This window comes from Ictalurus punctatus, chromosome 2, assembly GCF_001660625.3.
Source record: "Ictalurus punctatus breed USDA103 chromosome 2, Coco_2.0, whole genome shotgun sequence".
NCBI lineage: Eukaryota > Metazoa > Chordata > Actinopteri > Siluriformes > Ictaluridae > Ictalurus > Ictalurus punctatus.
Genome location: NC_030417.2, coordinates 21,684,647 through 21,708,786, shown reverse-complemented (window position 1 = coordinate 21,708,786; position 24,140 = coordinate 21,684,647). Strand labels below are relative to the sequence as shown.

The following is a 24,140-nucleotide window of genomic DNA, read 5'->3' as shown; positions in this document are numbered from 1 at the left end:
CTGTTGTCATTATTAATGTGTGTGTGTAGACTTTGTTTAACATGATTGTTCTCCTGCAAAACACAGCTGGGCTGTTTTATGTGTTGAACAACAGCTTGCAGCTGGATTGTTGTACTTTTGCCAATGCTAGAAAGAGGTTTTGTGTGTATGTGTGCAGGCTTGTTTTTAGATCTTGGTGGGGACCAGAATATCTGACATGTTTGACCTGGTGGGATACATTTGGTTGGTCCCCAGAAAGGAAACTGCTTTTTCTTTACAAAACCTGCTTAGAAGGTTTTCTTTTGTTTCCTGAGGTTAAGGTTAGGGTTAACTTTAGGTGTCAGTGGAAGAATAGTAAGACAAATGTTTCTTTTTGCGTGTATGTGTTAAATTCCATTAAGCACTCCAGCTAGTCTTCTACCTGTGAAATGTCTGGGTGGTCAGTCACAGGCATTTGTGCAAAAACAAACAATATCAGCTTGTTCTATTTGGGTGAGGGGAGCCAATTACAGTGAAATTTGTTTATTAGATTTGAACATGGTATGTTTTCCATCACTTTCTCCTTTTTGCCTCAAGCTTTCTCTATAAAGCAAAATCACAATACCTTCCTGTTTCACTCTTAATCCTAAACAGTCTTGTAAAAAGTTGGTTCTGGGTGGTGCTTTTTACATTCTCTTCTACGGCTGCCCGGTACCTCAGGGAAGTAGTTTATATACCGCTCTACCTGAGAGTATTACTGTACCATAGCCAGTCCATACAGGATTTCACAGAGTTTTTGTGTTTGTTGCGGCCAAAAATGCTAGAATTTGCTGCAGCTTTTTTCAAAATTTGTGATGCAGCTTGTGGAGTTGTTTGTGCTTTTTTTGTTTCAGAAAACTACTTGAATTGGCAAAATTGCAATTGCATGAAATTGTTTTGCACAGTCTTTCTCAGACAACTTTTAGCTGTACTCATGTTCGACGCACGAAAATCGAAGAGGGCTTTGGCTGAATGCACATTGTGATGACGTCAATTGACGCATCTTGGCCTAAATCTGCGGTAATTTTGAAAAAATGCAAGCTCCTCCAAATATTGCAGAGTTCATTTCTGCGATTGCAAAAATCGGAGGGACTACACAGCCTTGTCATCTCAGAAGATTCAGACATCCCTTCCTACTCCACTCAGAATAGCAACAATGACAAAACAAATATAGATGTTCTTTTATAGATGTTTATTGGTATTTATTTGCATTTTTTTTACACAATGTTTTTGTACAAATATATACACTTTAAATGACCAGTACACAAATAAAGAGCTTCCCCAAAAAATAGGGAAAAACAAACATGCATATTGAAAATACTGCGAAATATTTTCAATGTTTCATACTGCTCACACTTGTTTTCCAGTTTGGATGTTTATACCCACTAACCAGCACCTTTAAATGACATCCATCTCAGTCAAATCCTCAGTCTGAAAGTATATTTGCGTGAGTGTATAGTCCTTCCAATGTTTAAACCGATCATGTGAAGAACTATTGTTTAAGCGGTAATACAGTTCTTCACTGAGGCAAGCAAACAAATTGACACTTTTTTGTTTCTTGTAGTTTTAAAAAGAGATTGTATGTGTCTGTACTGTCTTTACATCCAGAATCACCAGTCTCATTCAAGTAATATACTCAATTACATTAAAATTAGGTCTGGATATTTTGGTGGTTTCTGTGCTCTAAAACACCTAGCTAACAGGTTAACAGGTGTTTTTGAGCAGGAAAATAACTCGTGGTGATTGAACCATTCTGCTGCCATTTACCTTTTTTTGGTAACCCTTAAAAACTTTTTTTTTTTTTTTAAGTGAAGCTATGGAAATATGCATCTATATATTCAAAAAAGGTGTCAACCAATCTCAGTCAACTGTGTCAATCTTTACATTTTGTTACTGACATAAATACCAGGGTTGTGTGTGTGTGCGTGTTTATCATTACTTTTTAATAGAATTACCAAATAGACACAAATTGGTTAACTATCATCCATGCTAAAGACATGAGGACATTTAAAGACATTCCACTGATGTACTTAAAAGTATTTTTTAATGAATAATTTACTTTTATTCTGTAATTTGGGTCACACAGTCGTGAGTCAACATAATAATATAATTGAACAAGGGTGTAAAAAAAGCACAAAAAGAACTTAAATTTCTTCTTCCCATGATCTTCAGGAAATTATATATCTTCAGACTGAACATTTGACTTATGGAATATTGCAAATATTTCATAGGGGTGAATGTGTTCAGGTAACAGGGTTTGTTACCTGAACACAAATAAAATGTACTTTCAACTGTCTTTCATGGACTATAATGGACAACACGTGAAAAATGTTCAAGCATGAGATGTTAAATGGATTCACACATTAATGCAAACATAATACAATTTTTGAAGTTCGTAATGATTATATTTCAAAGTGAAAAGTGGTAGACCACTTTTCCTATATTAAAAAAGCATTTTACCATCACTTTATATACATATTTTAAATTTACCATCAGTGGGACACAAATGACACCGCAATCATAGAATTACACAGCTAATGTCCCCTTTTTTTTTTTTTTTTTTTTAACCTTTACACAGTAAATATTGATACAGAAACGGTACTCACTAAAGTGTCTGTATGAAAACATACATTCATTAGAAATATACCGTATGTTACAACAGGATCTTTCATGATATTTATATGACATACAGGAACTCTTGTCTAAACTGGTCATGGTGCAGAGGGTTTTTACTGCTTACTAATTAGTGTGGTGAGATGACAATTATAAGCAAATTTCTAAAACGTTTACGCCTGTCTGATGCAGATAATAAATTAAATGTGCTGATGGGGATTTCAGTAGAATGTTTACCTTTCTAAATTTAATAACCCTTGTTTTTGGAGATCCCCTTTGGGGGAAGTAAAATCTAGATTCAAATATAAGAGGAGCTTTAGTTAGTTTCATGTCCACCCTGTGACTTTTAGCTCTTTAGACTGTGACTGTCTTTGCAGAAACGATCCTTTGATTGACTTCTTTGTAAAAAAATGTTTCAGTCTTCAAAGATTTTGGAACTTTGTTGTCTGCCTCATAGTCACTAGAGGGAAAGGAAGAAGAACTTGTGTGTGTGTGCGCGTGTATGTATGTATGTATGTATGTATATATATATATATATATATATATATATACACACATACACACACACACACACACACACACACACACACACACACACACACACACACACACACAGAGAAAATACACAAAATATCCAAATAGTAATGTACACAAAAATGCAAGTGTTGGCTTCATGTCTCGCAATCAAAAGCAACACAATTATCAGTCTATAAGCAAGTAAAGATGTCCTCATCTTCATTTTCCAGCACACATGTTGGACATTGTTCAACTTGTACAATTGTTCAAGTACAACTGTTGTTGAGTTCCACACTCAGCAAAATCTTGCCTAAAATGGTTCAACCATTTTTGTGCTACATTTTTGCCAAAAATACAGTTTTTTTGGTTTTCACTGAAGACACTTAAAAAGGCAGCATTTCTCACCATCTCTGTCTTTTGTTTTTTATTTGTTTGTTTTTGTTTTTTTGATGAAACTGTGAAGACAAGGTCATAGAATTCAGGCTTTCCATGCCCTTTAAAATAGCCCCACGTATCAATCTCAGGATGGCTTTACAGTGTTCATATTGTTTGCAACACAGCAGTCTTGTATGAGTGGCATCTCATAGTCCAAGTAATCTTTCTGCACCACTGATTGAGAGGACATCATGTCTGGCTGCTTTTGGGGCAGGACTCCATTGTCCAAACCTACTTTAACACCCTCCAATTCCAATTGTGAAGGGTCACAATACAGGTGTAATTGTTCTCTCTTTTTTTTGTGTATGTACCAAGCTACACCAACAGCAACAGCCACCAGCACTAACAGGAGAAGACTAGCCAATGCTGGCACAAGCATTGTTGTAAGCCGTGGATCCTCTACTTGTGCACTGGTGTGCTGCAGGTTTAATGTCTGAGCCTCTGTGCATACGCTGAGTACATCACCAGGCTCATCCAGTGGACTGGCACAGATGGAATATGTGGAATTAGGAAGTAGTCCACGCAGTGTGTACTCTGGATAAGAGGCTGGAATGTTGAGTTGTTTTGGACGCTTATCTGATCCTGAGAGGTTTTTATAAGTTAGTTTAACTCCACGGATATATGGGCGTCTCTCAATGTAGCGATAAAGGTACAGCAGTATAGATGAGCTTGTTACTGTTTGTGCAAAGATTTCAGACATCACACTGACTGTTGCTGTAGAGACATTTTCAGGTAGAGCCAAATCCTCACTATTCTCACAATATTTCCCTGAAGTCCCATGAGGACAAGTGCACTCAAAGTGACCCTGATGATCCAGCCAACATGTGCCTCCATTTAGGCAGATATTAGATGGACAAAAACTCATGTTCAGATCTGAGTCTGTACTGCTGCTTGGGGAAGGTAGGGCTGGAGGTAAAGGATGACTGTTTGTCTCTGAAGAAGGTTCATCACTGGGCTTAAGAGGGGGAATTGCACGCATTGTGCTGTGCACAGTAGTGATCAGAGGTGGGGCCAGTGTGGTGGTCTTAGCTGGCCTGATAGTAGTCCTTGCAGGGCATCCAAAGTCTTGATGTCCTAGTCTTTCCAGCACCTTTCCTGCATTCCGGGGTGGGAAATGACAGCGTGTCTCCTCTGTCCTTCCCAGCAATATCGGTTTATTACGCAGCCAGCTGGGAAACCAGGCCAGTGTGCAGAGGCAGTTAAAGGGATTCTCTGCAACAGTAAGTTTTGTCAAGTGAGGGAAGAGCAGGGTCATGTTATCAGGCAAGCTCTGCAGGCTGAGGTTGCTGATGTCCAAATCCTGAAGCTCAGTCAGTTTCTCAAAATGTTCCCACTTTAAAGGACCCATGGGATTGCCAGCTAAACTGAGTCTGACCAAGCCCCTTGCCTCCCAGATCACTGGAGGAAAATGATTTAGTTTATTGTTTGAAATATCAAGCTCATGAAGGTTCTTGAAGCTACCCAAGAGTTCCTGATTCAGGGTGCTCAGCCCTAATCCACCCAATTTAAGTGACTCTAATTTGGGTGTCTGAAGGTCAGCTGGCCCTGGTGAAGGGATTTTATTGAACCGCAGATCCAGTAGAAGCAGATGGGGCATTTTAAGAGCAGGTACTTTTGTCAGCTCATTTCTGTACAGTTTTAACTCAAGCAACTGCTCCAGACCATCAAAGGCTGCAGGGTGTATACTCCTTATGCTGTTACTGTGAAGATACAGCCTTTCCAGCAACTCCAGTCCAGTAAAACTCTCCTGAGAAATATGGGTGATTTGGTTAGATGAAAGATCCAGGTTACGTAGGGAAGATAGCGGCTCAAACACACTATCTGGCAGTTCATTCAGCTTGTTCTGACTTAGGTCCAGCATCTCTAGGCTTTCCAATCCAATAAAATCTTCCTGGGCTAGGGTCTCAATGCCATTCTTGAAGACATACAGGTTTTTCGTTGATGCAGGCACGTCAGAAGGCATGGTAGTGGCCTGGCGTGTATAACAGAAAATGGAGTCTGGACTTGAACAAGAACAGTCTTTTGGACAGTTACTGGCCAATGCCCAGGATGCCAAATGCAGATAGAGGAGCAGGGGTAGCAGCAGACGGAGGAAGAGCTTCATGTTGCTGCTGACAATCAGCCCTAAAACAAGAAATGCAAGATCATGTTAACAACCAAGTAATAAATAAATATTAGGAGGCATGGATGCACTGTGTCCCTTTAATGCAATATGAAAATGGTACTGTACAACATGGTAAAAAGAACATTACATTATTCCAATAAAAAAAAAAGGTTCCTCAATGGTCCTTTAGAAAGGCTTCTTTCATAACGGGATTTTACCTCTCCTACTCTAATCCAAAAACGCTCGCTTTACCATTCCTCCATAACATAAGCCCACTTTTTGTACTAGGGAATTGTTGTTTTGGCAAATTGTCATACAAAAACCAATTGAATTGACAAATACTCACTGAAATACTCAAATGTGGCATGTGTTAAGACATGTAAAATAGCATGATGTGTCTCTCATTTTTACAATAACTATTGTAAATTACTATTGTATTGCAATAACTATTGCTGATAAACGACTGAAACAATCAGCAAAGTCAGTATTCATCACACGAAATTGCATGAACATGAGCCACCTTTGTATCACCCACTGAATCTAGGTGAACAGATTAGTACGTCAGGGAAGAAGAATAAAGGAATAGTATGAGATGGGAGAGATGAAGGAAAAAACAGGCTTACAAAACTGTATTTAGGGAAGCTGTAGATCATCCTCCAGTAGAAAATTAGTCAAGAGTGTTAGTGGCCCTGAAAAGAGGGGAGGAGACCTCACTTTTTTTCCTTCTTTCCCTCTCATGGTTGATATGAACAGTGTGTGTGGGGGTATATATTTCAGGTTCATGTTGAGGTGAAATTCTTAGTTTTATTAGACAGTACTGAGAGAGGGATGTTATTTTTCTCCTTTTGAAACTTAGCCCTAGAAAAAAAAATACCCTGACATCCAATTTATTCGATATTTGATCATTTAAGAAGCAAGGACATGTACTGGGGAATTGTGTGAAAATAAGTATTAATAAATTATAATGTGGTCAGTCTGAAGCATCCACCTGTGGGTTCATTAAAATTCATCCTTGTAGCTTAAGATTTTACAGAAGAAGACATTATTTGTCTCACATACATTACAGCACAATGAAATTATTTTTCTTCACATATCCCATAATTGTTAGAAAGTTGGGGTCAGCTCCCCTGGAGAAGAGAGGGTTAAGAGCCTCGCTCAAGGGCCCAACAACGGCAGCACTGGGGCTTGAACCCTCAACCTTCTCATCAGTAACCCGGCGCCTTAACCATTGAGCCACCCCTGCCCACCTGGACTTTAGTAGGAGAGTAAACTGATTTTCTCCGAGAGCACTGTCAGTATTCCATCTGTTCTGGGGTGACTCTATAAAGGGAGCTAATACAGGAGCTAGAACGGAGTAGTTAGGACACACATACGCCTATAAACCATTCCACTGTGTCTTTATTTCTTTTTCTTTTTGCGCATCTCAACCTTGAAGACTTTAAGTAATTTTGCAGAATTTTACATGTGAATCTATAATCAATTGTAGGTTTATAACAAAAATGGTATATTTTGTTATATAGTTAGCTCAGTGTATCCACTTGTTATCCACCTTAATCTGAGACTGACAGAGCAAACATTTTAGAACTCCATTCACAAAGTGTGAATGGAGTTAAAGTTACCTTTGTTTCCAAGACATGAACCTCATAAACTCATGTCATTTATGTCTTCATTTCTATTCATCTCACTGCTGGAGGTTACCTGAGGAGTCTCATGAGTCATATTCTGAAATACAAGTTGGACTACAGTCGTGATTCATACCTTAACCGGCAGGAAGGAAGCAAAAAAAAAAAAAAAAAAATACAGAGCAGGTTTCTGCAATTTGGCTCTACTGCCTAAAAGCAGGTTAGGTTGCAGTTTAGCAAAATACTTGGATGACTGCCATGCTGTTACAGCCACTAAAAAGCTTCTGGGGGCTACACATGCACTGTTTTTATGCATCTGTTCTCATTTAAAGATGCCGCATCCATCCATTTTTCACACACATTCACACACTATGGACAACCTGGAAATGCCAGTCAGCCTACAACACATGTCTTTGAACTGGGGGAAGAAACTGGAGTACCCAGAGAGAACACCTGGAGCATGGGGAGAACATGCAAACTCCGTGCACACAGGGTGGGATTCGAACTCACAACCCCAGAGGTGTGAGGCAAACGTGTGCCCTCCAAGATGCCTCATCTTCGGAGTAAAAGAAATGCCTGAAATGTTGAACCTTGTCAGGAGATCAAATAAACCAAATAAACAGAGTCTGAAGGAGACACAGTTCAAAGATAGACAGTATGATGTCATGTTCATTCTTGAAAGATTTTTTTTTTACTTGTATTTTCAGTATTTTCAGAAAGACAAACTGCTGATGTTTTATGAAGAGCAGAAGACCTAATTAGTATTTTTATTCTGGTGCTGCTGGAAAACCTATTTAGACATTGCAGATAACACAAGAAGTAAAACGGTTTGCCATGGTCAGTTAGTTTCAGAAGTCAAGGGTCATTGTTGTCCCGTGGTGTTTGGCTTTCTGAGTGTGGGAATGTACTCAACTGAATTCATTTGACTGTATCGTTTAAGAGCCAGCTAGCTTCTAGTAGTGAACAGAAATGCAGAATGATACTTATAGGAGCTGTTTCACAGGTACAGAGCTGTGAGTGTGAGAGTGAATAGACAGTAAATACTAAAATTAAAATCTTACCTTTTAATTATAACATATTTCAGATATTATGAACTGTTAGTAACAGTTGAAGCCTGGAGAAACCCTGCCCGTTCCCCCCCCCAATCTTCAGCTCTCTGGTGAGCTGTCTGCCCACTGTACAGTAGCTTCAGATTCCTGTTCTTGGCTGACAGGAGTCGAACCTGAACCAAGTTTGATGTGTTGTGTGTTCTGAGAGCTTTTCTGCTCAGAATGGCTATAAAGAGTGGTTATTTGCTTTACCACACACTTCCTATCTCAAACCAGTCTGGCCAGTCTCCTCTGACCTTTCTCATAAACAATCACAAGATGATGATTCTCTGAAATATAGGCTAATTCCTGATAACCGTCATCTCTGCTGTCTGTATCCACTTTTCTCCTTCTGGCAGCCACTCTTATCAGACAGTAAATGAGAAAAAACCTCTTGTGGATTACCTCACAGCTCTCCACATAACTTGAGTGCTGAGTGACTTCTCACTGAATGGGGCTTTAATTTTAAGTGCCTGGACATTGTATGTTGAGGGACTGGAGAAAGGTTGTCATTCAAGATGGCTCAAGGTGGCCTGTGTCCCTGCCATATGTTTTTTGTGGGTGCAGCAGCTGAGTTTGAAGAGCATTTCTTAATGACACTTTTTCACAACAGTAGATGGGGCATTTCAGTCCAGCTTCAGGCTTTTGGCAGGCTAATGATTTAACAAGGCAAGAGATTACCTGGCTTTCCTCCCTTTTCATCACTGGGTTGATGATATAACATCTGGTCCTCTGAACAAATTTCACTATATAATTAGGAGAAATCGATTCCCCGCAGAAACTAACAATGTTTTTTAAACACTGGTCCTTAATGGCACATGAATACTCTCGCAAAATCCTTTAACCAGAGATGCATGCAATGTGTACAAAAGAAAGAAAGCCAAAGATGAACTGTGAAAAGAACTTTTCTCTTCCTTTGGCTTCCTTTTCAAAACCTGAAGTCAAAAGAAGCACGTGAAGTTAGTAAAAGGAAGGAAAAGCTTTGTCAGCAAAGTAGAAGCCAAGAGCAGGAGCTTCACAGGACCCACATTAAGAACCTGCCTTCACAACAAAGCCCAGGCACTCAGAGTAGGAGGTAGAGGCAATTGATGGTTTGCATTGTGTAACGTGGGAGAAGGAGAAGACTTTTCATGCACACTAATACAGGCCTTTTGGTAAAGATAGGCGTGAGCAAACAGAGTGCACTCCATATTATGAGGGCCTTTGTCAGCGGCCTCGTGGGCTCCCCAGAGAAGAATGGCTGCACTTACGTAGCACAGTTTAAAATGAAAACCAGAGCATACCGCAGTGCTGCATTCTTGACTGTTCACACTCCTCCTCACACAGGTTATACATCATTTATAGTAGTAAAGAAGCATTGTGGCCATGTGAAGAGGAGTTGACCTCAATCTGTGTGATGCCCATGTGAGATATTCATTCCCCAGGAACTTGAATGCACTTAAATCGGGAATCATTCAAGCCCACTCCCACCCCATACTATCAAAGTTGGACCCCTTTACCCACAATCCATCACCACTGCCACCATCCATCAGCAGCAGCATAAACAAGCGGTCACAAGGACAGAAGAGAAAAGATGAAATAGGAGAATGTAAAGCAGAGGAATCTCTTGCTGACAGCAAATCATGTCAGATATGTAAACTATGAAACTCTGGTATGAGTGTTATGTTGAGTTTGTTTAATTACTGCAAATTATGTGGGGGAGTATTTAATTAACTGTTGAAAATATCTTGCTGTAAAAGTTTACATTTTATTTTTGCATCTCACTTAAATGGAAATTTTTTATCACTTGGATATCAAAGCTAATATGCACGACTGTTCCTGGGCATCTCAGAACTGCACTGACGTGAAGGAGAAACCATACTTTAACAAGCCTTCTGTTCAATTCAATTCAATTTTATTTGTAAAGTGCTTTTTAACAATGAACATTGTCTCAAAGCAGCTTTACAGGAACATATAAACACAGGATACAGATTAAGTTTTTACAGATATACTGTTTTTAAGTGATTGGTCCTATGAAGTTAGCTAGCTGAAGAAGCTAGCTGTTTTCAACCTTAGAATTCAGTTCTGTGTTCCCTCGAAAGCCACGCCCCAAAACACATGCCTAGAGTATGATGGCAACTGAGAAAAAGGTTTCAGGTTGGATTGGATGATCAAAACTGTCTCAGAATTATAGAAGTGACTACTAAAGCTCCAGTAGGGCATAAGTAACTGAATGGGCATTTAATGGCCACCACTGCTGGGAAGAAAACGCTGATGTCCTTACTACATCTCAGTTTGCCAATCTGTCAACCCTTGTCAAAGAACCTAAGACCAAAGCAGCAAAGCTTGCAGCGTGTTTAGTTGTCTGAGCCCCCATCTCAGGTTAGACATGTTTGTCGCTTTGTTGGGAGCCAAAACCCCTGTTTTGTTTGACCCGTGCCTGGCTGACTTTACAGAGATAGCGGAGTCATATTTGCCACAGGTAAACAGGTAGGATTTCAGAGGCAGGTGCTTTGAGCGTGCACTGCAACCTGACACCTCCATAATTGTATCTCTGCCAAACCGGGCTCCTGGGCCCTGTACTCACCTCACTGAAGGCACGGGGATGGGGATGGCAGTTGAGTGGAGCGGAAAAGAAAAGCTGCAGTTTGTCTATTTCCTTTGGCTTGTGCCAGGGGAATTAGAGAAGGCCAAATGTTACACCTGTGCAACAGTCAGGCAGCAGATACACACACACTTGTTGCTGGTACTGTGTCCCGCATCAGTATGGACTTATCTATAATCTTTTGTAATGAAGAGAGCTCAGACAGAGTGGCTGCAAGGAACCTTTTCTAGCACAAAGCTCTGCTGTTGGCTGCGTCTCCCCCTCTCACATGTCAGTCAACACAGAGATACTTCATTTAGATTACCTCCTCATATGGTGCCCTTTGAAAGCATACAGCCATAATGCCAATATTGTTCTCTGTAGGACTCGCCCCAAGCTGTTCGGGTGTTTAACAAAGTCCTTTAATAAGTTTACCACACATTGAAGTAAGTTAACATTGTTTTGCATTTGATCTGAGATCAGAAGGATTCTGGGTCATAGGCCATTCATTCTGGGACTGAGACAGAGGCTGCATCAGAAATCACGTACTGTCACAGTACCTACTGCATGGATGTTGAAACAGTACGTACTGATCAGTATGTGTGTAGTACGACTACAATCCCGGACATACTACATCCGCCATGGTGGCATTGTCATGTGACTTTCGATGTCATCATAAACACACAAATCTTAAGGGGCCACCAGATTAAAGCAAACGCACTAACGGCAAAAAGCACATCAGGAAAGTTAACTGAATTAGTAATGTACTGTGGGCGGGGTTAACAGGCTGAGGTAAATTCGTTACCATTACTTGGCCGGCTAAGGCATGATGGAGATCACAAAAAAGTTTTCGAACGCTGTGACAACAGTTTTCTTATTTAAACCTTCAACAAGTTAACGATTTATTTGGGTATTGTTAAACGAGTCCTGTTTAACCAAGGTTTAATACTTAAAAAGAGCCGACGTGCTGTCTTCCGCCATTATTTTCTGAGCTCGTCCGCACCAGTCCCATTGCATTATGGGATTTTTGACTCACATAGTGTCCATCGGTTGCACACTGCAAAATCTCACCGGAAGCAGTACGCCATCCGGGTTTTTCTCGCCTACTGAGAACTCGGACATACTACCTCTCTGGCGTACTGCTTTTCACCTACTGTGTTGTAGGGTAGTACGCGATTTCTGACGCAGCCAGATTTGATCTTGTGGTTGACCTCTCACACATGTTTCTTCCACATGTCATCTCTGGGCCTCTTTCCTTGCCACTATCGCCTCTGACTTACGAATTACAGATCTAAATCTACATCTGAATTCCTGTAAAGCTGAGGTATGGCAATATCCACTGTTAAAAGCATTATATAAATGAAATTGAATTGAATTGAAACTTCTGTTCTGATCTTTAGGTAATCCCTGACTCTGGAGAACACCACACAACTGTGGTTGATATGTCTAGAATCCCTCAGCAGGTAACTGGGAACAGGATTTGAATGAAGAGATGTCTGTTTGTTCCTTTTTTAATCAGATCTAATGTTACATTCAGAGATTTTGGCAGAAGTTAGCTAAAGCTGGCTGTTTTAAAACTCAAAGTCCAAACCAATATTGCCTTCAGCTTCAGTTTTCCCTTAACAGTCACTCTCCCAAAAGACAGATATTGCCTAGGTTAAAAGTCTAAATGCTAGTGAAAGATTGAAAACTTTATGAATTAAGCAATAGGATACATCTCCTTATGCTGATTGTCTGAGTTTCTGGAATGTGAGGAGAATGATTTAGTTCATCTAAAGACTAAAAGTTACAGTAAAGAGTACAGCAGTGCGGTGCTTAGTTTTAGAGCTGCTCCAACAGTGAGGGCTTTCAAACAAGTCGGAAGAGCCAAATGAACAGTAAATAACTATACGTAAGGGCCAAGAGTCCTTAGAATTTTGCTCAGTGGGGTCAAGCAGCTTCATCTGTGTGGTCATTTACTTTTGGAGCAATAAATGAAATGTGTATCATGTGTATCCACTGGTGCGATCTGCTCTGGCATTCAGGCTTTGTTGAGAAACGCACTGTTCAGCCCTCATTCTTATCACTCATTTCACCTTTCTTTCTCTGGAATGATTGGTATTAATGAAGTCCTGTGCAGGTGCATGCCAGTAGTTTATAAATGTATATTACAAATTATATTACACACAAAACATACCTTTCCTTTACTAGGTTCTCAAATTCAATTTTACAAATTATAGTCAGTCTAACAAATGTTTTATATTTAGCCAATTTTACAAATTATAACTTCTATTATTACTATTGGTCTGAAAATAAAATTATAATTTTAAGTTTGGTCAGCATCATTCTATATTTCTACTCTTCTGCTACACCCTTTGAACATAAGCACACATAAATACAGTCTCTTCTTGCAAAAAGGTAAGGCTGAAAGAAATGAAAAAAATGAACAAGCCTGGCAAAACATCTCTTTCTTAGTCTTAGTGACAGCTGATGTGTTGTGTCTTCTTTGTGTCCTGTCAGGGTCCTGTGCCCTTCCATGTCCATGTCACACGGCATCATCACGGCATCACCACGGCACATTGCACATGGACAAAGTAGCTAAGATCTGATAAGCTGAGCTATCACTAAAAGCTATATATTTCACTAGCACAAAAGAAAAAAAAAATCATTTCCTTGTGCAGTGAGGTGGACACACATACATGTACACACTGTGACTACGATTTAGATGTTACTCAAGGACATGTATCTTGGATGTATGCAACGTTCAAACCACACCTGAGACTTTCTTTTGAAGTCCCTTTGCATAAACACAGCTTTCCAGATAAATCAGAGCTACACGGATATTCCCTAAAATCTAATCTTGCAAACATACATTTGAACTCTTGTACTCTTTAATTCTTCCAGTGAATGATTAAGAAAGAGAAACTGTCAGAGAAAGAGTTGGCAGAAAAGGATGTCGCTGGCTCTCCTCAAGTGCATCAATCTCTCCTCCTTGACCCTTGGAAACCCTCCCATTCTTTCATTCACTCATGAACTCTACATGCCATCGGCATGATGCCTTTACCATAACCCATGAGCCATATAATTATGTTGAAGCTTTGAGTTCGGAGTAGGTATGTTGAACGTGCTAATTGCATATATATGTAGAACCGAGCTGCTTTTCTGTTTGATTTTATGTCCAAGTTCTTCTGGTTGACTCTATTAACTCTGATTCTCATTATATATGCAGGTTGTTGACAACTTTTGCAACACTGTATTTTCCTCATTCCTGCTGATTACTTTATGAGTAACAGACCATTTGTAAGATACCTGTTTCTCTGGCTTTTTATGCCAGGAGGCATTTTCTATAAACCCCCACACTCGCACACACACAATGCCACTGAAGCACATGAAAGATCAACAGCACAACATGATCCTTTACTCAGTTTTGTGTACTTTAAAAAATTGACTATTGTTGGTCATGAGCCAAGTCCCAACATGCCCCCAGTTGTAAAGTACTTGGACCACCACAAAGCTATTTTATACTATTGTCATTCACCTGAATGAACCCCCAAAAAAAGGGCATAAAAAGGAAAAAAACATGTACAAATTGTACCCTGTTAAGACCTTAAATCTAGAACCCTAAGGGGAATAATATAATCACAGACCCCTGGGATTCCCAAGACGCCACTTTGAGAACCTAAAGGTTCAACGTTGAATCGTATAATCGTAGCTGCAGTAGTGAAGTAGTAGTTTGTAGAAGTAGAGGTAGTTGTATTAGGGAGTAGCAAAAAACCCTTAACTATACGAGGAACCTTTGCACATTTCAAGCATGCTCATCTCTGCTGGACAGTGCTGAAAAACAGTGGAAGTGCTGTGTGCAGTCTGCCTACTCAGTCTTTCAACGCGCACCCTCACCACATTAAACAGCTTGGCAAATTTCATTTGGACCAGTCTCTCAAGCCGTCATGCCTATTATGAACAGGCAGAGGTTGGCTGTCGTTGTGGTTTTGACTAAATGCAGCTCGGAATTGTCCATGTTCTTGTGCATGCAGGGATGGAGCGCACATGTCCTACTGTCACACTGTCAGTGCACGACCCGGCAAGCCCAAAGACACTTATACACCACACATTTCAACCGACGAGAGAGCTGAAGAAAATAAACTTCACTGGGTTCCATTTATATGACCAAATCTCCCAATTGGAAGATGTATGTGGCTGTGTTTGTTTAGCCAAAGTAAATCTTGTAAAGCATGATGCTACATATGTCTTCAGACAAAGGAGTTCACTACAGGTCATATCCATGCTGCAGGTCTTACTCCATACTCAACCTAAATAACCGAATGTAGAACGTAGATGCTAAGTCTGAGGCCCCACTAAGCAAACAGACAACTTGCTAACATGAGGGATGTATATACAGTATCTCACAAAAGTGAGTATACCCCTCACATTTCTGTAAATATTTGATTATATCTTTTCATGTGACAACACTGAAGAAATGACACTTTGCTACAATGTAAAGTAGTGAGTGTACAGCTTGTATAACAGTGTAAATTTGCTGTCCCCTCAAAATAACTCAACACACAGCCATTAATGTCTAAACCGCTGACAACAAAAGTGAGTACACCCCTAAGTGAAAATGTCCAAATTGGGCCCAATTAGCCATTTTCCCTCCCCGGTGTCATGTGACTTGTTAGTGTTACAAGGTCTCAGGTGTGAATGGGGAGCGGGTGTGTTAAATTTGGTGTCATCGCTCTCACACTCCCTCATACTGGTCACTGGAAGTTCAACATGGCACCTCATGACAAAGAACTCTGAGGATCTGGAAAAAAAGTACTGTTGCTCTACATAAAGATGGCCTAGGCTATAAGAATATTGCCAGGACCCTGACACTGAGCTGCAGCATGGTGGCCAAGACCATACAGTGGTTTAACAGGACAGATTCCACTCAGAACAGGCCTCGCCATGGTCGACCAAAGAAGTTGAGTGCACGTGCTCAGCGTCATATCCAGAGGTTGTCTTTGGGAAATAGATGCATGAGTGCTGCCAGCATTGCTGCAGAGGTTGAAGGGGTGGGGGGTCAGCCTGTCAGTGCTCAGACTATTCGCCGCACACTGCATCAAATTGGTCTGCATGGCTGTCGTCCCAGAAGGAAGCCTCTTCTGAAGATGATGCACAAGAAAGCCCGCGAACAGTTTGCTGAAGACAAGCAGACTAAGGACATGGATTATTGGAACCACATCCTGTGGTCTGAGGAGACCAAGATTAATTTATTTTGTTCAGATGGTATCAAGCGTGTGTGGTGGCAACCAGGTGAGGAGTACAAAGACAAGTGTGTCTTGCCTACAGTCAAGCATGGTGGTGGGAGTGTCATGGTCTGGGGCTGCATGAGTGCTGACGGCACTGGGGCGCTACAGTTCATTGAGGGAACCATGAATGCCAACATGTACTGTGACATACTGAAGCAGAGCATGATCAGTATGCAGTATTCCAGCATGATAACGGCCCCAAAACACACCTCCAAGACGACCACTGCCTTGCTAAAGAAGCTGAGGGTGAAGGTGATGGACTGGCCAAGCATGTCTCCAGACCTAAACCCTTTTGAGCATCTGTAGGGCATCCTCAAATGGAAAGTGGAGAAGCACAAGGTCTCTAACATCCACCAGCTCCGTGATGTCGTTATGGAGGAGTGGACGAGGACTCCAGTGGCAACCTGTGAAGCTCTGGTGAACTCCATGCCCAAGAGGGTTAAGGCAGTGCTGGAAAATAACGGTGGCCACACAAAATATTGACACTTTGGGCCCAATTTGGACATTTTCACTTAGGGGTGTACTCACTTTTGTTGCCAGCGGTTTAGACATTAATGGCTGTGTGTTGAGTTATTTTGAGGGGACAGCAAATTTACACTGTTACACAAGCTGTACACTCACTACTTTACATTGTAGCAAAGTGTCATTAATTCAATGTTGTCACATTAAAAGAAATAATCAAATATTTACAGAAATGTGAGGGGTGTACTCACTTTTGTGAGATACTATATGTGTGTGTGTGTGTGTGTGTGTACATAAGTGTGTGAATACATGCTAAGACTTTGCCTAAAACAAACATGAGAAGGATGTCACTCTGCACTGTATTTTTAAGCAGGGCTTCACCTAAAGTGTGCTAAGCTTAAACTTCAAGATAGGAGACATGTCTAAATTGTCTATATACAAAGACACTAATTTATTACTGCCTGTAGCAGGGGCTACATTCCTATAAATACTTGTGTGTGTGTGTGTGCGCGTGTGTGTGTTTGTGAGACATGCCCTCCATGATTGCATTCTACGGTCTATGCTTTCTCATTCAAACGCTGGTCTGTTGTGTCAGTTAAAGGGCTTGGAAGAGTTCTTGGGCAATTAGTGTGTTTAGTGTTGCATGTTCTAGCTTGAGGCTGTGGTCTGCTGCCTCCTGGCTGAGAACAGAGAGGAAGCATTATTCCTTAGCTTTATGGCCCTTGTAAGACCTGAGGCAGTACGACAGTGGACTTCACAAACACATCCACACAGACCGACACAGGTGTAGCAGACCAGGCCACTAAACAACCCCTCACACATCTCACAGCTGCACCAAGGCACCAGTAACTCTTACTTTCCTTACACACACATACAGGCATTGTATTTTCCCTGCTTAGGCCTGTACCGCTGCAGTGTAAACGGCATATTATCACAGCATGTATTAATCACTGCTCCCAGGCACCCCCGTTCTCTCCGGTAGTCACATGTGTGAGGCATTCTGCTTCATTTAGCTCTTTTTAATCGGTTTTACCAGGTCTCAGTAAGAATCCTGGTCTTATTTTGCAAGAGCCTTACTGAGTCAGGATTTTTACAACCAAAAACTCAACAAAAATTTTGTTCTGTGGTTCTGGCTATGTTTTAATCACGAAAAAGCACAGCGAAGTTCTTCTTTTATACAGTGCTTCACAAAGGTTGCCTCTCAGGTACACAGTAGCACAGATTGAATCAAAGTTATCATCTTCTCCAGAGACACCATTAATTGCTTAAATTACTATCGAGGTTACAGGCATATTAATGTAAAATACTCACCAGGGTATACAAGTCTGTTTCTCTTAAGCTCTTTCTTCCTTCACTCTCTTGTTACTCGTTCTTCCAGAAGCCCGCGCGATGCTTTTCAGTAAATCCCCTGCTGCCACTGGAAGAGAAAGAGGAAAGCGGTGGTTAATAAGACGTGTCTCTGCCTTTTGTTGCGGATGTGACGACATTCACACGGGCCTGCTGCATGTGATTTTTGTTTACCCTCGCTCTCCTTTCTCTCTACTAAACTGTGTGATAGCAAAACAGATATGAGAAGGAATATCGTGAAAACTGTATTTTTTAGTTTATAGGTAACACAGCAGCATGAAATCTGTTTTTATTTTTATTTTATTCAGTGCTCATATAAAGTTTTTCTGTTGGAACAGATATGATGGAGATATTTGGATGGTGTACAATACAGTACAATGGTGATAAAAATTTACTTCCAGTTTGCGTCTGTAACTCTTTAAAAGTATTTCTATGTTAAGGAGGAAGTGAAGTTTCAAAGAATTCAAGGGAACAGTCTAGTGTTTTGGCTGCCAACAAATGTTATAGGAATTTCTCTGTCACATGTACATACACACACACACGCACAGCACGTACACACACACACACACACACACACAAATAAAATAAATTAAACAAACAAACACACACAGCTCTCAGCTTGGCATGCAAGGTGATCTGTTTTCTGATCTGTCACCACCTTGTTCAACAGGAGCAGCTTAGAGAGAGAGAGAATGTGCGCGAGAGAGAGAGAGAACGAGCGAGAGAGAGAGAGAGAATGAGTGAGAGAGTGAGAGAATGAGAGAGAGAGAACGGGAGAGAGAGAGAGAGAGAGAGAGAGAGAAGAAGCGAGAGAGAGAACAAGAGAGAAAGAATGAGCGAGAGAGAGAGAGAGCGTGTGGCTGTCAAATTCCTGCATAGCATACTTGAGAATTATATGTCAGACGGTAACAATGTCTACTTTGAGGTAGTTGGTGTGTGTGTGTGTGTGCTATTTTTGTAATGCCTGAAGAAGTTCAGACACTGAGTAAGTTGACGCATATGCTCAGAGTAATGTGTGTGTGCAGTAATTGGAAAACAGTGTGTTCCTGTGATCACTTAGAGATGACAGCTACAATCAAGCACATCATCAGTTGAAGCACAGAAGGATAACACACACACACACACACACACACACACACACACACACACACACACACACTGTTTCTATGTCTTTTTTTGGAATCTAAAATGCCTCAATGTAGATTCATCAAACATTACTCTACAAGCACATGCATACTTGTTCTCCAGCTGAAATTCCACAAAGAGAGTTTATTTTTCAAATCTAAAGTTTCCACATTGATCCATCAGACACTGTGAACACACTGTGATCATTTCACAGACCCTCGAGACGCATTTGAAACGCATTTAAATCTGTTTAAATTGCTCAAACCACTTCTGGAAGTGAGAGACGCATTTTCGCCAGATGTTATACAAGTATAAAAATGTGTGTGTCCCTCCAAGCCACATGTTACAACCAAAACTTCCCAACACATTACATCATGATCCATGACTGTCATCACGAAGATTAAAATGAGCATGCAAAATGTTGATGTTGCTGATGTGGCACTTCTTTTTTTGTCAGTTGCATAAAACAACTGAAAAGTCGGAACAGCACAGGAAGCTTGTGGTAGAATGTAATTGCTCGATTTGCATATTAACACATGATACCGCAACCAGATGTTAATCTGGATAACCAGACACATTTGACTACATGTGTAAATGCATGTTGCAAAATTCCTATCAAGATACAAGACACATGAGGTGTAAATGAAATATTCACCTCCAGTTTGTTTTGTTTTAATAGCTACTATGGTGTATGTGGAAGTATTACTCTGGGTAGCTATTTATCTATACACCTTTTACAACTTTCTGTCATTTACAAGCACATTATTTGTCAATAGCTGTATTCTAGTACAACATGTCCCTCTTCATGTGTGCAAATCTTGAAACTAGTTTTCTTATCACACCTCTTACTAAAATACACTCCATGAGTAACCAAACTCGTAAATCAACTTGCGCAAAAATGTTTCGGTCCTAGGCTTGACAGACACTGTATATACGCCGCTTGTAGTGCAGCTCTTGTACTCGACCCGATGGGCTGAGAATACACATTTATTCTGATCTGGGATCTGAGAGTTGTGGATTGTGAATTGGTTTTGTATCAGTGTTAATCCATTAAACTTCTTCACGAATTATGAACTGAGTAATAGGACAGCTGTGTACGTGTGGACTTTCCTCACTGTCCTGGGGGTTTACAGGCTGAACGTGTGCCACTCTAAAGCTGGGATTGTTCTCACTGATTCATACCTGAGTGTTCGGAGCTCATCTGTGGACAAGATGTCCAAATGAAAGACAAACACAGCTCATGAGCCTGCGCTGCTGAAGATCCATGGGAAAGTATTATTACAGACAATACCATAGTCTTTTCCTCTCCTGTCCTAAGGAAAAACACAAATAAAACTCGTGTTTTCAACGATGTGTGTTTTAACTACTGCTAATTATTGCATGACCCTAAAACAAGCAGGGAATTGTAAAACTGTATCCAGGAAAGATTGATACTTCAAAAGCTGCCTTTCAGTTTCTTCGTTTTGTACACTGAGTCAAATTACAGGGTTTTTCATGTCAGTGTATACAAAACTTTCTGTAAGAGAGAGGCATTATATAATATGCCAGTAGCTGTATTATATTAAGAGCTTAAACTAGGAACATGCTCATGTACCATTTCGTTCTAGAAAATGAATTCCTGGCATCTACACATTGTGCAGGATAAACACATATATACACACTCTCACACACAGCTATCCTAACGTGGTCATTTTGACAATGACTGTGGTACACGGCTCGGCTGAAAATGTCCCCTGATCGGGCACACACATGGCTGAGATGTAACTGAGAATAAGCATGAGAATAGCATGAGTGGGGGTATAGCATGTGTGTGTGTGCCCCGTGTTCCTCAGAGCAAGGGACACATATATTCTTTCTTTTTCCTGCTTGCATCCAGACCAGGTGTACGACATTATCATAAAGAAAACTCGAGCTAGTTCTTGCTTATCTTCTAATCAGTTTTTGAGCGAAGTTAAAGTGTTTTCCTTGCTGACTTGTTTGAAATTGCATTAGTCATTAACTGTGGCTGGTTAAGCGTTTGACCTTGTGCGGAGTTCAAGGCTGTGGTCAAACACAGCTCTGCGCGCGTTTCTGAGCGGCTGCGCATTTGCACTGGTGCTGTTCTTTGCCTCCTCTGTTTCAGGCCTCATTTCCCCAATTATAGTTCAGTCGGGACGTAATTACACTCTTTAGATTAAAAGTCATTTCTCTTGTTTTACTGCTTGGCTGAAATGCTGCAATTTTGTGGTGGCTTTCAGAGATGCGTTCACTCCCTCTGCTCTCTTTCTTCCTCTCTCTCGTTCTTCCGAGGAAAAATGAACGGACAGAGTAACAATTTTCAGATTTTTTGTCATATTCATAGTGCTCCAAATGGGGAATGAGGCAGCAGGCGAATGGCTGATGTTTACATAGTGCCTTGGAGATGAAAGAAGATGGCTGAAACAGAAATGGTTTAGAGTTTGTGAAGCTTGTGGCCATGGCATAAAGCACCTGCATGTGTTCTTGGGATTTTTTATGTGGTCCTTAATGCATCCTTTGGGCCTATTTTTCAAACTCTGCTTTAGTTTGCTTTGACAGAGAGGACGCTTAAATTTGCCAGCACACTGCGTGGTGTGTTGAATGTTTGAAATCATGGGTATGTATATACTGAGCTACAGTGAGATTTGGAAACCTGGAGAAAGACCTGATCACATTCAAAGGCTCTCATACTGTATAAAAGGCTTTTGATCTCACCACAAAATCATTCACCATGGCTCACGTCAACTGACTATATTACTTAAAAAAAAACATGTTCAATTCAATACGGTTTTATTTGTATAGTGTTTTTAACAATACATATTGTCAAAGCGGTTTTACAGAATATATAGAAGATATAGATTTAGACCCCTAATGAGAAAGCCAGTGATGACAAAAAAAAAACTCCCTAAGATGACCTGCAGGAGAAACCCTGTTCCTTGTTCCCGAACGCTTCTGGGTAACACCGGGTAGTGAGATTATAAATATGTAATAGTCTTATGTGAACTGTGGCCTATTGATGGTATCTGTCATTAGTTCTAATGCTCTTGGACAAAAACACTCCTTTTTCTGCAGTAGTGGCTCTTCCTGCCTGCCTACTGTCTGACTTCTCACCCTCTCCCCATCTGTGCCTAACCCTCTAATCCCTCTGCTGAGAAGCGGCAGCACAGACCACACAGCTCCTAATCAGTACTAAAAAGAAAAGCGAGCAGACCTGTACATGTGCCTCTATCAGAAATAGAAAGAAAAAAAAGACAAAATAAATGAGTTATTATTTCTTACTACTGAATTGGAAAGTGTCCAGTCTTTGCGTTTTCAAGTTGTTCTGAACTGAACAGCATCATTCTGCTTTCACACAGTTTGCCAAAGTGGGCATAGTGATGGATTAAAGAACACAACGTGCCATTTTAAGAAGAGAGAAATGGAGATGCACTAGTTGTATTTAGAAAGCAGACATTTCACAGCTATTCTCTAGGTGTCATTTGAGAAGAAAAGGCAGACAGGGCACAGGTCTATAACACAGCCTTTTAAGATCATCCTGTTGCTTTGGCAAGGTTTTGTGTGTGTGTGTGTGTGTGTGTGTGTGTGTGTGTGTGTGCTTGAACGGTCTCTGTTTAGCAGAAACTCCGGCTGCTGTTCTGCAGATTGAGTGATGGTGTTTGGACAGGGTAGTGGAGGAATACCAGGGGGATGTTATTCTGACACTACGTCTATTGCAAAGAAACCTGGCAGTTAAAGCTTTGTGTGCCATGTGCATAACTCTGTACATTCTGGATGACTCGTTTTTTCGTTTGACAAAATGTAGCTTGCTATTCATTAATCTGCCGACTGTGCTGTTAAATGTTTGTCGTTTTCTTTTTCTTTTCTTTTTTTTTTTAACAGAGCGCAATTGACTGACTACAGCGCTGAGCGAAGCCCCGAGTCATAGTGGAGACTGATAATTAGTGATTTAGGGTTAATCCACGGAGGTGTGACTTAGTTCATTTGCTTGGTATGTCCACATCAAACCAGGGCTCTCTTACGGGTGCAAAGTAAATACTCCAGTACCTGATTTTTGAATGACCTCCAAAAAATTTCTCTCTTCAACCTCACTGGCACAAAAAGTCAATATATAAACATAAGGATAGACCTTTGTAGAGCTGAAAGAATATTACGCTCTCCATTTAGCACCAAACGCCACACATCGGGTCTAGATCCAATCATTCAGGAGCAGGATTTTGCATAGGCACACTTAGAATGCATTTAATAACCAGCTATCTGCACAAGAATTCAACTGCATTGTTGCATCAGTATAAATGTGCTCTGATGACAGAGCAGAAGACTTGCCTTCTATATTTGTTGTCTTAATTATACTTAATTTTTCTTAAATAGAACTAATTAAGCTGAGACATAATTCACAAAATGTGCTCGACAACACCCACAGATACCTGCACAAACATTTCATATACTGTAAATTGCTTCAACAGCACTGGAAATACCTGTTGTTTTGGGGGGTTTTTTTGCAGTAAATTTCAACTCAAGACATTTTGACAAGGCACCATGACTACATCTTGTTGTACCTTTTAACTGGGAAGGTCCACGTGCTGAACTATTAATAAGCTTTTCTTTTTTTTTAAGGAGTTCCAATTACATACCTTGAATAGTTTGAGATCCATGCTAAAAGTACAAAAAGTTTGTACCACCCCAGTGACAAGGAAAATACTTTTTAGACCTTTATGTCTGAGAGGATACAAATGAAGTAGGCTGTGAAAGTAAACGGTCATGTCCTTAGTGTAAATATAGCCTAATGTCGAATATAATATGATATTAGCACAAAAATGAGATGCAGATACAATAAAAGCCTACCAACAGCAACGTGAAGCCTGGTTTAACAAAAACTTTAACACAATGTGACTGTTCTTATCTCCAGAGAAATAAATGCACACGGGTTTGTTTAGTTGAGATGACAGATAAGAGGGAGAGAGAGATGGGGGGGGGGGGGATATGAATTAAACTCGGTCTGAAATC

The 24,140-nt window shown here is 40.5% G+C and overlaps 2 protein-coding genes across 3 annotated transcripts in view; one reads left to right on the top strand and one right to left on the bottom strand.

Moving 5' to 3' along the window:
* Positions 1–24,140, top strand: part of coro7 (coronin 7) — a 136,623-nt gene that overhangs the window by 79,101 nt on the left and 33,382 nt on the right. The window lies entirely within an intron of this gene.
* vasnb (vasorin b) overlaps positions 1,926–24,140 on the bottom strand; it is a 23,153-nt gene continuing 938 nt past the window's right edge. Inside the window, exons 2-4 of one of the 2 annotated variants that reach the window (XM_017488260.3) lie at positions 20,322–20,452; positions 17,979–18,084; positions 1,926–5,685 (exon numbers count right to left, since the gene is read on the bottom strand). In XM_017488260.3, coding sequence (XP_017343749.1) covers positions 3,647–5,665 — 2,019 coding nt within the window. In that variant the 5' untranslated portion in view covers positions 5,666–5,685; positions 17,979–18,084; positions 20,322–20,452 and the 3' untranslated portion in view covers positions 1,926–3,646. The remainder of the gene's footprint in view (positions 5,686–17,978; positions 18,085–20,321; positions 20,453–24,140) is intronic. The other variant, XM_017488256.3, reaches the window with a different exon arrangement.